At 50.3% G+C, this 12,052-nt stretch overlaps 1 protein-coding gene across 19 annotated transcripts in view; it reads right to left on the bottom strand.

Moving 5' to 3' along the window:
• The window catches only part of afdna (afadin, adherens junction formation factor a), a 35,109-nt gene that overhangs the window by 11,778 nt on the left and 11,279 nt on the right, over positions 1-12,052 (bottom strand). For 13 of the 19 annotated variants that reach the window (XM_088285604.1, XM_088285601.1, XM_088285602.1 and 10 more), the window contains exons 7-22: positions 11,234-11,318; positions 10,971-11,117; positions 9,917-9,961; positions 9,498-9,592; positions 9,185-9,435; positions 8,272-8,341; positions 8,066-8,189; positions 7,395-7,600; positions 6,762-6,782; positions 4,703-4,848; positions 4,529-4,623; positions 4,173-4,438; positions 3,944-4,087; positions 3,668-3,866; positions 3,439-3,545; positions 2,143-2,223 (exon numbers count right to left, since the gene is read on the bottom strand). In XM_088285604.1, the coding sequence (XP_088141730.1) occupies positions 2,143-2,223; positions 3,439-3,545; positions 3,668-3,866; positions 3,944-4,087; positions 4,173-4,438; positions 4,529-4,623; positions 4,703-4,848; positions 6,762-6,782; positions 7,395-7,600; positions 8,066-8,189; positions 8,272-8,341; positions 9,185-9,435; positions 9,498-9,592; positions 9,917-9,961; positions 10,971-11,117; positions 11,234-11,318 (2,082 nt within the window). The remainder of the gene's footprint in view (positions 1-2,142; positions 2,224-3,438; positions 3,546-3,667; positions 3,867-3,943; positions 4,088-4,172; positions 4,439-4,528; positions 4,624-4,702; positions 4,849-6,761; positions 6,783-7,394; positions 7,601-8,065; positions 8,190-8,271; positions 8,342-9,184; positions 9,436-9,497; positions 9,593-9,916; positions 9,962-10,970; positions 11,118-11,233; positions 11,319-12,052) is intronic. The other 6 variants (XM_088285620.1, XM_088285617.1, XM_088285618.1 and 3 more) reach the window with 3 other exon arrangements.

The raw sequence follows: 12,052 nt of genomic DNA on the forward strand, positions 1-12,052 counted from the left end.
TGAACATCGGAACAATCATTGTTTGTGTTCTAATAACTTTGGAGGAGCAACAAGGAGGACTGAGAATTTTTTTTTTTTTTGCAAAGAATCACGTTTTCAAGCTTGGGAAGCGGTCATGAACCAAGGCATACCACATCATTTGTCGAACAGGCTCGACGCATCGCGAGGTGCGCAGGACAGAATTCTGGACTCACATTCAACCAAATGCAAAGTTTGCACCGGTGTGCGTCACGCGTGTTCAAACAAGAACACGTCAAGGCCTGAAGGCTTCCTCCTAAACATTTTCATGCCTCGCGTGACGAGCGCTAAAAATACAAAAGCGCAGGTGAACATAAAAAGACAAATGGTGAGATGGTGCAACAATTTTTGCTCCAAAGGAAATCAGACCTCGCCCCCCCCCCGCCCATTGTTGGTGGGAGTGGTGGGAGGGGCTTACTTTTTCCAAGCCATTGTTTGACTTGTGCAAGCGTTCCTTCAGGCAAACAAACAAACACACAAGCAAGATTTCAAACACGCAAACTTTTGGTGCCCTATTATTGTTTCAGCCCTCGACTGTGTAAGCGCGGCTTGCCTTGCTGATCATTTTGTGTTTTGACTTTCTGGAAGGACTGTGATGTTAGCAAAGCGGTGACCTTTTTTTTTTGTGGGGACGGAAGGGGTCATACTGTATATTCTTTATCCTCTGCATAAAATGAATATTAGTACAATGAAAATGGTCTTCGCCAGCATGACTATTACACTGCCCCCCGGTGGCCACATCTTGCACATCCGAAGCGCAAACGTTTTTTTTTTTTAAGTTCTATATAATTATGTCATAACAATATGTTTTTATAAAGTCATTATCGATTATTTAGTAGCCAAAAAAGATTTGAGACGTGACTGAAAAATATATTTCAATTGAAAATGAAATGAATTTCTCAAGGCACAACTGCACCAGTGACTAAGTGCATCGATTGTAAAATGCAGATGGCAGCAAACACATGTTGAGCGCGAGTGTGTGCGTGCGCACGAGATGAACCATTAGCCAGGCGGCCCAACGAGCAAACAGAACAAAACCACAAAGCAGAAGGTCATTAAAGCTGCCGTTTGCGACCAACGCAACACGTGCAACAGCTGCCAGCGCTTGAGCCAACCTGCACAAAAAAAAAAACCTTCTACCTTCGCAATCTCCTTTTAAAGTCAATTTGCCTTTTGACACATTTCATGACAACAAACATACCTGGTCTTTCCTGCCCACCACGGAGAACCACATGTGTGCACTGTTAGTGAGCGCCGACGAGTTCAGTGGACTTGAAAAGCAGCATTGAAGCGCTGCGGCACTCAAACAGCCGACAAAACGGGAGGCGGCGAGAAGAAATTCCAACAGCCCGACTCTAAAAAGTTCCTGAGCAGAGGCAAAATTCCTCTGCGAGCCGGGACGCCGGCTGCTTGGGGTGAGGTGGAGCACGACTTTGCAAACGCACGCACGCACGCACGCACACGGCGGGTTACATAAGCTCAGCCCAGCCAGTGAGAATCCGAGCAGCTGTTGGACAAAATTCTCCCTACCTGCCGTTGCCATCGCACGCACACACACAGAGCTAAAAAAATATACAGCGCAAAAAAAAAGGAGGCTTCCTCCCGACATCCTTCCTTCCCACACAGGAAAACGGCGGCTATGAGCATTTTCTATTTAAACTTCGGCTCACTGCCGAGCCACAGTGGGCCGCGCTTATTAAATGGAATTTCTTCAGGACACGCCAACAATCGTCCCAGAGAAAATCAAGTGAAATAGTCAACAAAAAAAAAATGTGAACATTAATGTGGAAAAAAAAAAAATTTTAAATCGCATTTAATGTGAACAAGTGGCCTTGAGGTCGAAGACCGTCGCACGTTTTTTTTTTTTTTTTTAATTATTTCCTCCACTTGCTGATTTGGCATCGTGTTTGGTGGCCGACGACTCACAGCGGCACTTCAACAAAGTCGCTAAACACAACCTGGCGGCCCGCTTCGGTTTAGTCTCGTGCGCTTTTGTCAGACTCAACAGACGTGTAAGCATTCCAGCAATTTCCAGACCGTTCGCCAGCTTTTTATTATTCAAAAATGTTCGAAGGAGAAGTCGGGGTGCGCGTCCCCCGGCGGGGAGTCGGCGGTCGTGCTTACCTTGGCGGCCACGATGCTGAGGCCCATCCCGTTGTGCTTCTTCAGCGTCACCGTCACCACCTCCGGCTCCTTCCTCATTGGCTGCCAACGCACGCACACGCACACGCGCCCGCGAGGAGACAAAAGAAAAGACACCAGTGAGTAGCGGAAGTTCCTCCCGGAAAACGAAGGAGGCGCACGTAAACAAGGAAGATGAGGAGGAGGAGGAGAACCGCTGGCTGCCAGTCAAGAACGCAGCTGCGTGCGCACGCACACATGCACTGTGACGCACACCGTCATTTTCACACTCACTCAGAACCACAAAGGCATTGTCACGCACACACGTACGCACACGTGCACGCTTTCACACAAACATCCCAACGCACACACGCCCATGTAGGGTGAGCGGGCGCGGCCGCCTTCGCCTTCCCACATCACAAGAAATAACTTCTCTCGTGGGCCGTCCAACACAAACGGGCCGCCCGCCAAGACGCCTGCGTCCAATTAGCGCGGGCGCGTGCATGCGGGCGTGTCGTTTTGGTGCCTCCGTTGTCAGCGTTGCGTCATCGTGGGTGGCGAGCGCCCGCAAGACGTCGCTTGGAGCGGCCTGACGAGCGCGTCCGCAACGATGACTCACTTTCACTCAAACGCGCTGCGGTGAGCGTCGACTGACGCAACGCTTTTAGCGGCAACGTTTCCCGGACTTTGGCGAAAACCAAGCTGGCCGCTGAAATGGACGCTTTGGTGTTTACGAGGCGGCCGCGGCCGGGAAGGAAAACAAAGTGGAGGCCGTTCAGGTCACGCCCACTTCCACGTTCACATGCCGGTGACAAGCGCATCTATTTTCGGGTTGGTCCACTCGCCAATCTCATAATTCGACTGTGAAGTCCGGAACTTTTGTCCTTGCACGGCGTTAAAAGGCAAAAGCTTAGCCTGGTGAGTGACGTGGGCGCCAAGGAATGAGAGTTTATAGCGCCGCACGCCGACAGGAAAGGTTGCCATTTTTGTTCATGTCGCTGCGCTGTAAAAACGGTGGACGACTTTTCAGCCTTGAGGAGAAACCATCATAGCCTTCGTTTTTAGCATGGCCACTTTAGAGCGCCTCGTTGTCAACGCAACATGGGGAGGCAGGCAGAAGAGCATGGAGGGATTTTTTTTTGTACTTTAAAGTCACATTTACGAGTTTTCAGTGCGGGGTCTACGACTTGGGTCGCTATTGAATAATGCGCAACAAGCTCACTCATGCATCGAACGCGTCAGTTTGTTCAGTAGAAATGAGAAGTCTCCTGACGGTAGCTGGGACAACGTCGTACGTACCAAGTCGGAGTTGTCGACAGCGGAGAAGTGGCTGTCGCAGTCGGCCCCCTCAAAGTGAACCGTCCACGTTCCGGGCGAGCGAGGGTGCGGCGTCAGTCGGCAGAAGCCTGGCGGGGAAAACAAACGCGCCCAAAGTCATCAAATGTTTCACACAAATTATTCAAATTTATTGATTTCTTTCTTTTTAAGACTCCCATTCCAATTCATCGCATTTCCTTTCACGTGGTACCTCTCTGCAGCAGCGGGTCGAGGAAGTCCTGCAGGCCGTTGGGCAGGCTGCGGACCACGTCACACGAATATCCGTCCTCGGGCAGCAGGAAGGGCAGCTGCAGGTCGGGGTCCTCCTCCAGCTGCACCTCGCGGCCGTCGCTACGCGCCAGCTCGTCCGCCGTGTTCTCCGCCACCGCCACCACGTGGTCCATCAGTTCCTGGAGGGAAACGCGCTTAACAGGAGGAAGCCCCTTCCATCTTCCCTTCCTTCAGCTTGCACGTTTCGGTGTCTTACGGGCGGGATGTAAGGCTCGTCGGGAGCACAGTGGTAGTTGGTCATGAGCGCGTGCAGCTGCAGCGAGTTGAGCTTGAAGCAAGTGCTGTGGATGTTCTGGACGTCCTGCATGGAGTACTTGTCCATGGTCAGCAGGGTGGTGGCCTGGAGGACACAAAAAAAAAGTCTTCTTCTGAAGGGGGTTCTCCGGGCTGATGACATCGCACAAAAGTCAAACGAAGGTCGCGACCTGCACGATGCGACTGAGGTGGCAGTCGGCGGCCAGCTCCAGGCCTTGCTTCTCGGCCCAGGCCTCGATGTGGCTGAGCTGCTGGCGCAGGATGGCGCCCCAGTAGTGGCAGCACAGGCCCGACTCGCTGTCCGTCACCAGCTTGTTGAAGAGCCACATGTTGATGAAGTGGAAGAGCTGCGAGAACAGCTGGATGGTCAGCGCCGCGTTGACGCGGCACCGCCGCAGCAGCGACATGGCGCCCGTCAGCGTGTGCAGGACGTCCTCTGGGGGAAGGAGGGAGGAAAAAAAAGATCAATCGTGAATATTTGCTCACCAAAATCATTTTGCTATTTTTTTTTTTCTAAGAGCGTTACCAATCTTGGGTCTTTGAGGATTGTGCTCCTCCGGATCATCCAAGAAGGCGGCCATGTAGTTGTTGAGGTCGGCCTGCAGGCAGTGCACCAGGTACCTACGAGCGGGCGACACGTTTCAGGCTCAACATGTCCTTTCTCGGAGCGTTGCGTGTGTGCGTACGAAAGGCGACTGACTTAAAGGCCATCTGGACGAGGTGCGCCAGGACGTCCTGCGCGTCCAGCGTGACGCGGCTCAGGTCGCGGTCCTGCTTGATGAAGTTGAGCAGCTCCGAGGCGTTGGCCATCCAGAAGGCCAGCGCGCCCGCGATGTTCTTCTGCTTCTGCAACGTCGCAAACACACGCACAGAAAAATGTCACGCCGACAGCATCCGCGTCCACCGCCGGCCGTGCGTTTACAAGTCGGTCGCTTTCGGTGGCAGTCAAGAGCGAGTTGTTACTTGAAGGATAGACTCATGCCCAGCGCACTCTGCCCGCTCCTCTCCCCACACACACACACAAAAAAAAACGACCAATCCTCCAGTTCAGATATCAAGTCCCCAGACAGCCGCCTCCTCCTCCTCCTCACGCACAACTTTCCCCTTTCAATATTCAGAAACAGACACAAAATTACACGTGATTTGTTTTTCTTATTTGTCTCGCACGTTTATGTTCAATTATTACATAAAAACTTGTCCACCCCAAAAAGTCGCTTTTCAGGAGACCCCAAAAACCGCATGGTGAGTCAACGACGGAGCCATTCAATTCATCAGTGACAGAAGCGCTGCGGTGTCGTGGAATATACCCCGGGAAGAAGTCATATTGTGGAAAAAAAAAATCTTTTATTTTTTTCAAATATATTCCTTCCATTTTGGAATATTGCTATCATGAAGCAAAATGCTAAAAATAAGAAATGAGCAATGCTAATTATTTCCAATTGCTTTTTTTTTTTTTTTTTTACATCCCCCTCATGTCAAGCTGGAGGATGGAGGAAGGCGCTCGCTCTCTGAGGAGCTGATTGGTTAATATGATCCACCAATCAGAGCGAGTACTCATATCAACTGCCCGCCTTGCGGAGCCCGTCAAAGGAAAAAGAGAAGGCAAACAAAACCATCGTTGGGAGCAGCCGGGGGTTGTTAAGGAGCTGAGTGCATCCAAAATGAAGAACAAGAGACAGAGGAAGCGTTAAAGAGGCACACAAGTCGTTCATACACGACACGTCACGTCACACAGAAGACGCAAGGATGCAACCACCGCACGGCCACGTGGATTTGCTTTCAAGTCGGCCGCTCGGGATTCATTTTGTGTTTTAGTGGCAGTCAGGCAGGTCCCGGAAGCTGAATGGACTCATTAGTCAGGAATGACGGTCAAGATTTCCGGCTGTGGAAGGCGGCGTTAACATCTTGTACACTAGTGCCTTGACTTACGAGCTCAACTTGTTCCACAACTTCACTCGTTCCTTATCTGGATATCGAATCATCATTTTTGGTTCTAAGAATCAAGAAAATAGAAGATGGCGCTCGTATGATAATTTAAAAAAGAAAAAAAAAAATGTACATACTTTTGTATGTGTGCGTTGGTTGCGTGCCTTTAGGGGGTGTGGCCTCGTGAGTGACGGCATGCAATCCGATATCATTTTATTTATATAGCATCAGCATGTATCTGAAGCTTGCTGGGAATTCAAAAATGAGGCAAAAAAAAAAAAAAAGAATTTCAAAATAGCCCAAATCAAAGTGATGGGGAAAACTCATGTGGGGCACTCATAAGTCAAGGAACCACTGTCGATTGTTGGTGTTGACATTTCTGTTAGAGTGGCGGCAATAAGAAGCAGCAGCAGCAGCAGCAGCAGCAGCAACCAATTGGGTGGTGGTAGGTGGAAGGGGCGGGGTCAGTTTTGCTCAAAGAACCACAAGAAGGACAGAAAGAAAGAATAGTTGAGAAAAGTTGAGAACTGTGACAAGGTCGGGCGACCACAAAGTCGATTTAGGAAGGATTGTGGCAAATCACGTTCTCGGCCCAGTAAAAGTACAAAACACATGAAAACTAAACAATCGACAAAACGGAATTAAAGTTAACTTTAAAAACAAAAACCCCAAACTCGTTTTTTGTTTCTGGCATTTCAAAAAGGTTTACACGATTGAAAAATTTCCATCTTTGCTGGTTTTGGTCGCCCTGGGAGGAAGAAAGATAGCGAGAGAGAAGAAAGAGAGAGAAAAGAGAAAAAAGAGAGCGTGCATCTGATGATGTGCTATCCTACCTGATCCCCTTCAGGACTTTCCTGCATGGACGGAGGAGGAAGAGGAGCAAGAGGAGGAGGAGCAAGGACACATTCACAGGACAGAGAGAGAACACGTCAACGGCTACACTATGGTAACACACACACACACACACGCGGTCATGGAGACAATGACAAGTCGGTCACATTCAAACACTCAAAGATGACGAGCAGCATTTTGATCAAGGTCCTCGCAACTCTTGAAACTAATTTTTTCTAGAGCGTTTGTCCTCAGACGTGCTCGCGCTTCAATCTAATCTTTGAGAAAGCTTTTTGTCAACACAAGAAATGAGCACTTTTCTTGAGCGCGTTCTTACGACTGAACAAGATTTTAGGATGACGTTTGTCTTCATGTTGGTGCGCGACATTATGTGGCAGCAAACGAGAGCAACGCAGTCATAAAAATAAAAGCGAATTGACCTGAACTGAACTTAACAAAATGACCGCGTCATTTTTTTGTGCTAACCAACTTTCCATGCACACATTTGCGCATGAGCTTCTGCGCTCGCATCAGACGGACAAACATCAAGTGCGGTCGGACAGACAGACGTCCAAACGCAAAAGTGAAAAGCGCGGCGCCAACGGACGGGACGGGACGAGACGACGAGCGCTCACCTGGATGACGCCTTCCATCATGCTCACCATCTTGTTGACGATGGCAATGACTTTGTGCGTGCGCTCTGACGGCGACATGTCGGGCCGGTAGGCGGGCGACAGCACGTAGCGGCACGCCATGTACAGCACGTACGTGGGCGACAGCTTGAAGTGCACCGTCGAGCTGTTCGTGTAGTTGATGATGGCCGACAGGAACGTGTCTTCGGCTGCGCACAAAAGTCGACATGCGTCAAAAATTTACAAACGCTGGCGCGGCGGTCTCAGGCTGGCCCGTTCATCAACAACATTTTTTTGTTTATACACTTTTTTTTTTTATTAGTGGCAGTTTGTGCATCGTGATAAATACACTCGCTCCTTCTGGCCACCTGGGGGCAGTACAATCCAGTCAAGCCAACAAAAATTAAACGATCCTGATTGTGAAGAGGAATTAGCAGTATTATGAGTCAATCTTCGCAGAGGATAAAGAAAGTATGCATGCACGTATTGTTATACTGCTGCACCATTTGCGTTCAAATATCCGTTCCATTTCAACGCAGCCACAAGGACACGACTCGTTAGGCCATTTATGACGTTTTGCATCGTTAACATGAAGCTACACAAATAAATAGAGACTTTTCTTGAGGGCCCTGTGGCCCGTCCTTGGTTTGTGTCAAGAACAAGTTTTGACTCACAGTTTTCTCTGAACTCGATGCTGGCCGGCAGAGTCAAGTCGGGTCGGTCGGCGGCGCCGTCCTGCAGCTCGCTTCGGATCATCGGCTTCACCATTCCGCGCTCCATCTCCAGCTTCCCTGAGCTCTGCGCACACAAAGCGAGCGTGAGACCTCACTTGCGTTGACACAGGTTAAGTTCCCTCCTCCAAAGCGCGTGTGTGTGTTACCTTGCTGGTGGGCATGGCGGCCCCGCTTTGGATGTCGCCCTGAAGGTCAAAGGTGGTTTCGGGAACGCTGCTGCAGCACACACAAACAAAAGCGTCACGTGAAAGACTGAGGTTGTCGCCGAACGTGACTTCCAGCTGTCAGAAGCGGTGAAGATCAAGAGAAGCACCAAGTGGTGTTTAAAGTGACACAGCCAATCACTCTCGCTACTTTCTCTCCCAAATAACCGCAAAAAGAAACGCGAGACGCTCGCTAACATGACAAAACATCGTCCAAACTTAAGAGACGTCTCAATCAACTCAAATTCTTTCAAGTTGGCGTTGCGCGTGAATCGAGATCGAGGCAAGCGAAGCAACTTTACCGCAAGATGGGACAACTTTTCTCAATCATCCGTCGCTTCCGACACGTCGCAATCCAAAGGTTCGATTTGCTTTTCATTCTCCTGCTCTCGATCTTATCGGCCGTGCAAGTGTGGGACCCGAGGAGGAGGAGGAGGAGGAGGAGGAGGCCCCACCCTGCACCACGTTGATGAGATTAGAGGGCCCGAGCAGACTTCGCTCAGGGTCTCCTCTCATTTGCTCTGATGCGACAACGCCTTCATCTCAAAGCTCGCCGTCGTCGTCTTTTCCTCTCACAGCTGGGGAGCATCTCTCACTATCACTCCGACCGCAACCAAAACCACACTGGCGAGGATTATTCAATTCAAACCAGATCCAAAAGCAGAAAAACTGAACGACACGCCAAGAAATAAATATGCAACCAGAAGTGGTCCTAATTTCAAAGTTCTAAGCGACAAGAACTGCGACATGTGCCTGAAGCACAAGTTGAATCTTTTTTTTTTTTTACAAGAAGAAGACTGCCTGCAACTGCAACACTGACTCGTTGTCGTCCAGCGCAACCAACTCTTTTGCTCACCCGGATTTGAGTCTGGCACGCATGGCGGCGGCCGGCTCCCTCTTGGCGGCCCGGTCGTAGAGCGGGTCGACGAACTTGAAGACGTGCGCCGATCCGAAGCGCAGCGTGGCGCCCGAGCGCAGCGCGGCCGTCTCGGCGATGCGCTGGCCGTCCACGAAGGTGTCGGCGTCGGGGCCGTGTGGCGTCACCGTCACCAGGCCCTCGCTGTGCGTCAGGTTGCAGTGGTGAGGCAGCACGCCCGGACCCAGCAGCTGGCGGCACACGCACAACCGTCACACAACCGCAACGGCGAGGAGAATTTCTGGCGAGCTACCTGGATGGCGCCGTCGTCGGTGCAGTCCGAGCCCACCTCGGTGATGCTGTGCTGGAGGCGGTACAGCTTGGGCTTGTCCCGAGAGTCTGACCCGTCTGCAAGGCAAGCGCGCACTACATGAGTTATATCACGAAAAAAAAAAAAAAAAAAAAGTCACTCACTCATTTCATCAAGTGAAAGCCAGTGGTGAAGAAGGAAAAGAAAAAAAAGGAGGAGGAGGAGGGAGGGTTTTTTTCCTGATACCCAATCATTTGCTGCCTCTAAAAATAACGACGAGGCTAAAAGTGCCCAAAAAGTCAACACCTTTGAACGGCCTAAATTTTCAAAGCCATCGCATCCATTTTTTTTTTTTTTTTTTGCACAGACACAACAAACATTCTCTTTGCTAACATGGAGAGGGTGTGAGATGCACTTTTTACCTTCGTGATGCCGATAGGCGTAGTAGGCATAGTGATTCCCTCGCCCTATCGCAGGCAGGCGCAGGAGGAAGAGGACATGCACGCACGCACGCACACACGCACGCACGCACACACGCACGCACACACACACGCACGCACGCACGCCGCCGCAGCAGCAGCGCCACACACCATGCCACGAGAAAGCGGGAAAGAAAAGAGGAAGAAACAAACAGCACAGGGTGAAAAAGGCAGCAAACGACAAGGGCAGCGCTCGTTAGTTTTGTGCGATTGAAAGAAAAAAAGAAGAAAGCTTGTTAGGAGGCAATGTTAGGCAAAGTCGAGTTGAGTTTGGGCAACTTCCCGTCCGATTGTACCTTCAACTCTCCCGCGGGCGTAACTTGCCAACATTTGTCTTTGAATGAATATTAGTGGTGCAACATCATTATTATTGGGATAAAGGTTAAAAAAAAAGGAGTCCAATGTGGCCAATTTCAGCCTGTCGACAGCAAATATCTTCATGAGCACATGTGGCAACCGTTTGAAAAAGTGGCTAATAACCAGTCCGACTACTATTTTTACCGTGCATCAAGACAGCTGCGGATTGAAAGAGGACTCCGCAGCACACAGAAGTGAAAAGACTGCTCGCCAATTTTCAAGTTGGAATGTTGGAAAACAAGGATCGCCGTTTCACTTTGGGATTTCCTTCATTTTCAAGTCAAGCCGAGGGAGGATTTTTTCCAGGGCGAAACGTTGAGCATTCCCATCATATTGCTTCCGAAATGACAGGGAAGTCGTTGGCATGGAGTGCGTTGGATTATGTGCTCATGCAGAGTTCAACTTGACTCAAGCGAATTTCACGTGAGATTCGACTTCCAAGTGACGTCTGGACTTGTCAACATGCGACTGACTTGAAGGCGTGTCACCTCCGTTTGAGCCGGCTGCGCCTTCTTTTTGCATCTTGAAACGAGCAACACTGACACCAGCTGGTCACTTGGTGCTAATTCGGTTTCAATCAAACATGCTCACTGTATGCGTGTGCGTGTGCGTGTGCGTGCACGTGCGAGTGTGCGTGTACCAGGACTCAGCTCCACCAGGTAAGGCAGTTTTTCCGGCGGCAAGGACCCGGAGCCGTCTCTCCTTTGCAGGCCCTTGTCATCCGCTTTCCTCGACTTCCTCAGCTGGTAGTCAGGCGGTCTCTTCTTCAGCTGAAATACCAACGCACCTGCACGCAGCACCACCCAAAAAAAAAACATTTCAACTCGTATCTCAAGGCGCCACTGTTGTAATGTTGCCGGAGCAACACAAGGGGGCAGCGCAGACATGCAAAAGGCAGCTTGCCTCTGTCGGCAGGCCAGTCCCGGAAGATCTGCAGCGGACACTCGCCGTCGTCCAGGATCAGCTCCTTGCCAGACTTGTCGTCTTGCTGCACAGCAGCAACACAAAGGACAGTTTGGAACATTTCGCAAACATTCAGGACATGCCATCTTTTCATCACACAATTTTCCTGACGTTACAACACAACTATGCGTCGTCGACGGCTTACGAGCGACTGGAAAATATGAGGACATCTGACGGCTTTTGGAGCTTTCTGTTGCTTTTCTGCGCACGCGCGCTCGCACGCACGCACACACGCACCTCCCTCGGACTGGCTGACGTGCAAGCGAGCCAGCATGCTGCCGAGCTCACTAACCTAATGGACTTGTGCTGTGTCGCTGCCTCATCAGCAAATGACAATGTGTGTGTGCGTGTGCGTGATGTGCCACATGCTCGATGTGGCTCTCAGGAGGTTGTGGGAAAGACAGCCAACACCGCCATCTCTACATGAAAGTCATTCAATTGCTTTCATGTTGTGTGCTCAATAGCGTGCGTGCGCGTGCACGTGTGTGCACGTGTGTGCATGACCTTGGCTTCCCCACAGCCTGTGACAAAACGTGGAGTTTAAAGAGAGCGCTTGAAGTTTTCTCTCACAAGCGCAGATGTTTGGCCTCAATTAAGACGGCAGCTATCAAATATTTGACATTTTTGTCGCAACTGTCCGTTTGAGTATTCGAGGAATTGGCTCCCATTTTATTTGACTTTTCTGCGCAGTTGGTTCGTTTCCACGGATCGTATTTCCCTTTTCGTTGAACTGTATCATGTTGAATATAGCAATGCAAA

The sequence above is a fragment of the Idiotropiscis lumnitzeri genome, chromosome 21 (genome assembly GCF_059441095.1).
Source record: "Idiotropiscis lumnitzeri isolate Australia: NSW breed Sydney's pygmy pipehorse chromosome 21, RoL_Ilum_1.0, whole genome shotgun sequence".
Taxonomy (NCBI): domain Eukaryota; kingdom Metazoa; phylum Chordata; class Actinopteri; order Syngnathiformes; family Syngnathidae; genus Idiotropiscis; species Idiotropiscis lumnitzeri.